At 33.0% G+C, this 6,000-nt stretch overlaps 1 protein-coding gene across 3 annotated transcripts in view; it reads left to right on the top strand.

Annotated features, from left to right (window-relative positions):
* Positions 1 to 3,903: 3,903 nt before the first annotated feature.
* Positions 3,904 to 6,000, top strand: part of LOC131322420 (probable leucine-rich repeat receptor-like serine/threonine-protein kinase At3g14840) — a 51,633-nt gene continuing 49,536 nt past the window's right edge. For all 3 annotated transcript variants that reach the window (XM_058353754.1, XM_058353755.1, XM_058353753.1), the window contains exons 1-2: positions 3,904 to 4,094; positions 4,474 to 4,657. In XM_058353754.1, the coding sequence (XP_058209737.1) occupies positions 3,992 to 4,094; positions 4,474 to 4,657 (287 nt within the window). In that variant the 5' untranslated portion in view covers positions 3,904 to 3,991. The remainder of the gene's footprint in view (positions 4,095 to 4,473; positions 4,658 to 6,000) is intronic.

Below are 6,000 nucleotides of genomic sequence, written 5' to 3'. Positions count from 1 at the left end.
AAGAGATAGAGAGATAGATTTGAAACTTCACTCAAGATGAGAGCTGTTAATCACCCCCCCTTGTCAGCGGGGGGGTCCGACGCTGGGCATGGGGAATTTCCCATTTTACCCCATCCGCTTGGGCTCTTTCTCTCACTCATTTTTCTATCTCACTTATTTTATTTTTGTATAAAATTGTAAATATTAATAACTTTTTTTTCACCTATTTTTTTTAATAAATTTTATACTTTTGAAATATACTCAACGAAACCTATCAAACGAGCCTAATATTGATGGTGAAATAATGTAAAACAGAAAAAATATATTTTTATGATAGTTTAAACTGTCTAAAAAGGTTGAAAAATTATGTATTGCAAATTTCAATCCGTTTGAACCGGTGAAAAATTTTTAGTTTTCTGATCATTTTATATTAGATGGTCATAATTAAATTTTGACTATAGTGCTTTCGTTGATTAACCCTAAGAAAATCGTAGAATTAAATATCTCTTAGGGTTAATCAACGAGAGTTTTAGAGTCAAAATTTAATTATGACTATTTAGGATAAAATGATCAGAAAAATAAAATCTTTCCACCGGTTCAAACGGATTGAAATTTGGAACACTTAATTTTTTAACAATACTTTTTAATATATAAACTGTTCGAAGATGTTGAAATCACGTATTTTTTTAAATAAATTTTATATATTTGAAATCTATTCAATGAAACCTATCAAACAAGTCTAATATTGAATATGAAATAATGTGTTTAAATTAAATGAATTTTTGGGCCCAATATATTAACTATTTGTTTTTATTTTTTTATTCGTCATTTTTTTAAAACTTCTATATTTGAGTTTTCAAGTAAATTATGTATGTTGAATCCACTTAAATTTACTTTATATTTCTGTGAAAAGTCATAAATGCAAACTAAAATCAAACTTCATTTAATTACAATTGAGTAGATAGAACCAATACATGAACATAAATGAATACACAAATTTAGTCAATATTTCCGCCAAATTGTGGTCGTTGTCCCGGTGGATCTATTTGCATTACTTCGTACCACAATTGGAGGCGTGCTTTAAAAAAATTATCGTTATTTTTAGAATTATCGTTATTTTGGTGGTTAAAATTATCGTTATTTTGGTGGTTAAAATTATCGTTATTTTGGTGGTTAAAATTATCGTTATTTTTAGATTTAAAAAAAAAATAGAGATTTGAGGTGTATTTGCTTAGAAATTTGAGGTGTATTTGCCGTTTGGAAAAAGAAAAAAGAAAAGAAAAAGGAAAACTAGTGTCATGCTTGGAGGAAGAAGACATGTGGCTATTGAGATGTCAAGGTTTTGTGCAAAAGGTGAGGCGGTGGGACACATGTCCCTAGTAGTTCATGCATGAATAGCTTAGTAAGCTAGTATTGTTGGTCATCAACTATTTGTAGTCATTTTAGACTTGTAGCTTTTTACTATTTTGACATATTCGTAACAACTAACCTGGTCATTATTTGTGACAATAGAAACCCCACAACTAGTTTTCAGTCAAAAGATGAATCAATATGCTGATTCGATTTTCTAATTTAATCAAAGGTACGTTATCTGAATTTGTATTTTATTATCTTTGAACTAATTAATCAATCATTATCGCATAGTATATGTTCTAATGTGTCTTGCATTTTTAAACTGGATGGATCCACTTATCATGTCTGCGTGCTACTTAACTTGGGGGCTTCCGATCGATGTTTTCTATCGAGATTTATACAAGATTAACAAAAATAAGTAACAAATATGTATAATAACAACAGTAACAACTAACCTGGTCAGTCGTAAATTCGGCTGTGTAATCACGCCCAACGTAGGAGTTGCTCTCCCCACAAGGAACATCATTCGTAATATCGTTCCCAACTGACCAACTATCCGAAAATAAAAAATTATACTGATCCATAATATTTTTTTATGAATTACGAAAATGAAATGAAAATTGAGGAAAATTGTGAGGATGTAATTACTCAAAATTGCTCTCAATCTCAATGTATGCAAGAGTACACCATCATCAGATTATATAGCCAAGGGAAATGTTCAACCATAGGCAAGTTGCCCTGCTCTGATCTGCAGCTGCAAATGCAAATGCAGCTGCTCTGCAAGTTGATAAGGTGCTCAACCATAGGTAAGTTGATAAGGTGCTCATCTTTAAATTTTTTTTCTCTGCAGGATAACTGATTACTCCTACTTTTTGCCCCACTGTAATGTTTAGTCATCAAGTCCCAATTCACCTATGTGCTCCACGTTCAAAACTCTTCAAGGCTCAAATACACACAAAAGCACCACATGTACTACAAGGCACCGGTTACCTCTTCTTTTTTTTCTTTTTTTTCGTTTCAACCAGTGGAAAGATTTTAATTTTTTTATCATTTTATCATAAATGGTCATAACTAAAATGATCAGGAAACTTTTTCTCTTTCCACTGGTTCAAACGGATTTAAATTTGAAACACATTTTTCAACCTCGTTAGACAGTTTAAACTACGAAAAAAATATAATTTTTCCGTTTTACATTATTTCTTTATCAATATTAGGCTCGTTTGATAGGTTTCGTTGAGTAGATTTCAAAAATATAAATTTCAAAAAAAATAAATACGTGAAAAAAAAGTTATTAACAATTACTAAAATTTTATAAAAAAAATCGAGAGAGAGAGAGAGAGGGGGCACGTGGGTGGGTGGGTGGGGTGGGGTGTGGAGGGTAAAAATGTCAGTCTCTGCCGTGTCGGGGGGGCCCTGACACGGGGGGGTGCGATCAGTAGTTTGCAATTGCTTCCACTCATTTCTTTCTTTGAATCTCGGGATGACAAGTCTTCTTCAATATTAGTCGATGGGTGATCAATATTTTCTGAGAAATGCAACGTGCAAAGAAAATTGGTAAAGAAAATATCCGTAAATTATACATGATCGGCTGTACAATGAATCTGAGTCATTCATGTACACTTTAAGGATATTTTCTTTGTCCCTAGCACTCCTCATATTTTCTTCTGTCATAAAAGTAAAAGAGATTGTGTACGGTACAATGCCCTTTGTATTTTGAGCAATAAAATCTCATAAATAACCACAAAATTTCATAACAATAAGTCATAAAATTCGTATTTTGAACCAAAAAAATCGTAAATAACACCAAAAAAATTCATAAAAGATGACCACAAAATTCGTAACCTAGAGCTTTTTTTTTTTTTTTTAAACTTTAGCCGTTTTTTTTTACCACAAAATTCATAAAAGTAAGCCACAAAATTCATAATTGTAACCACAGAAACACATATATAAACAACCACAAAATCTCATATATGGGGACACAAAATTCATAAAAGTAAATCACAAAATTCGTAAGGGTGTACCGTACACACTTTCATAAAGTGCACCACAAAAACTCATAAATTAAGCCAAAAAACTCATAAAAATAAACCACAAAGATTGTTTATGGTGGTGTGTACCGTAAATTTTTCCTTAGGGGAGATAATCTATTACTTAACATTGAGGATGGATTCTTTCTCTTTGAATGTTTCCAACAGTACCATATGGTATAACAGAAGATTCCGAAATAATTCCTACAAAAACAATTAACGGGACTCCTCACGAATTATGGAAGAGGTTTTGGGGGACATGTGAACGACGTGGTTTTGCTTCTGGATGGCCTAACATGCCCCGAAACTATACAATTAGTTTTGGGCGCGCTGCAAATGGTAGTCTTTCCAAGGCGCTGTAGCCTATAGGCACCCAAATTCCTTCTGGATGGCCTAAGTTTATTTTTTGATCGGAAAAAAAAAAAGAAAAAAAGAAGACCATTCACACGGAATAGGGCTACATAGTCTTTGGGGAGCTGCAAATGACAGTCCCCCCCCCCCCCCCCCCACACCTAATCACCTGGCAATATTAAAGAATAATATTAAAGAATAGGACTATATAGTCTTCACAGTCAGATATATACTACAAGATCCAGTACTGAAGCTCTCATTCCTCTCCGAAGGAACATATCATGAGGATATTCCAACGAAATTTTGCTTCATTAGCCATTGGAATGTTATTAATTTCCTTCACAACTTTTGCCTCTGCAGCCACTCTTCTTCCCCCTGATGAAGGTATTCAAACATAATTTCATTTATTCATGAGAGAGATTTAAAATTTAAGTTTTCTTTTTTCTTGATTGTTTTCCATATCCTTTTCGTTTTTTTTTTTCCCTTTGCACATACAACAGGGGAAAATTGTCGTACTTTTCCCTTGACTTTCCTCTGTTTTAGATTCCATTTCTTTTTTCTTTCTTTTCTTTGGAGTGGCTTTTACAAGTTTCAAACATAACTTTTGGATAATAAGCAAAGAATATAAATTTTCCGTTTATAGGACAATAATTGCTGTTTATATATCCGATATTTAGTTTTGTTTGTAAATTGGTTCTGGAAATTATCAACAGACAATAAATTGTTGGTTTTTTTCAACACAAATTTTTTTTTTTTTTGACAGTGGAAGCATTGAGGGAAATTGGGAAGACATTGGGGAAGACTGATTGGGATTTCAGTGGTGATCCCTGTACTACTTTTTCCACCGTCACAGTTGAGCCAATACTACTGTTTGGGGTTTCAGTTGGTTTTGAGAATTCGGTCAAGTGTAATTGCAGCAATGACACCGTCTGCCACATTACTCGCATGTCTGTCTCTCTCTCTCTCTCTCTCTCTCTCTCTCTTGGACTGGATCACTCCAGTCTAGTATTCTCGCGAGACAGAGATCGTGATGATCCTTGGTATGATTTCTATGTGAGCAAGATGAGACTCATCCCGGTCTTATTTTACTTCATCATACAAATCATTCACCTAGTTAGTCTCGATGTGTTTAACAACCATGTAAAAAATATAGAATATCGGAAATCGGCAAATACTTGGTCGAATTATATTTGTTTGAAGAGAAGTAGACGATTCTATTTCTCTTGTCACAAATATGACTCATTCCAATGTATACGAATGTCCAGTGTACTTGATTTTTGCACGGACGTGAAAAACGCGAGACCTACAAAAGCAACTGTTCTTCTGTTTTGTGTCACATAAGGAAGGAATCATGTGAGGGATTTGATTCAGTATGCTTCTCAACTCTTGAGCTTTTGTGGACCAAAAGTCATTTGTACGAGATATCTTTTGCTGGCGTTTTTGCGAGAAAAAAATGGGTAGCAAATTTGGTTTGAAACTCCGACCACACATTTGTTCCAGCAAAAACACGATTCGATCGAAACTTATTTTGGGCATGAGTGATCTTCTCATCAAGTTTTATAAAAATGAACTATTACATTAATTTTTTTAGATTTAGTTGATCCCAAATTTTTGTTTGAATTATGACTTTTTTTCGGTTTGGTTTTTGGATTCTCTTTCAGCGTACGGTCTCCAATAAATTTTCTCCCAATTATTATTCTCATTTCTCTCTCTATCTCTCTCCACTCAAAATCCAAAATTCAAAAACCAAAACGAACAAGGTCATAGGGTTATTATTCTCATTTCTCTCTCTATCTCTCTCCACTCAAAATCCAAAATCCAAAAACCAAAACGAACAAGGTCATAGGGTTTAGCTCGCTTCTTTAACTCAAAACTAGAGGAAACTTAACGAGTTTTAGTAGTATTTTTTTTTTCTTAGTAGTATTTGAACTTATTTCTAAAACTCTTTAAGTTCCCTATCTAAAAAAATTTAGAATCGTTCATTTTGAATGAGCTTTAAGTAATTCGATCTTGGGTAATTTAATCTTTTTATAAATCATGAGTCAAACGAGGTGAATATTGGCCTCTTCGAAAGCTAAAGCAAATTTTCAAAATAATTGAATCTAATGTTTGTTTATGAAATAAATCAATCTTGAACGAGTTTTTAACGAAACAAACTCGACTTCAAATAACTCAGCTCGTTTATCAGCCCTATCGATAACATTGTGGAATTCTATGCTAATTCCTACTAGTATTAACCAAATCAAATATAACCAATGTTAGAAAGAATAGAAATTAGCCAAATTTAACA

Source organism: Rhododendron vialii, chromosome 4a (assembly GCF_030253575.1).
Source record: "Rhododendron vialii isolate Sample 1 chromosome 4a, ASM3025357v1".
Taxonomy (NCBI): Eukaryota; Viridiplantae; Streptophyta; class Magnoliopsida; order Ericales; family Ericaceae; genus Rhododendron; species Rhododendron vialii.
This window is presented reverse-complemented; position numbering and strand designations above follow the sequence as displayed.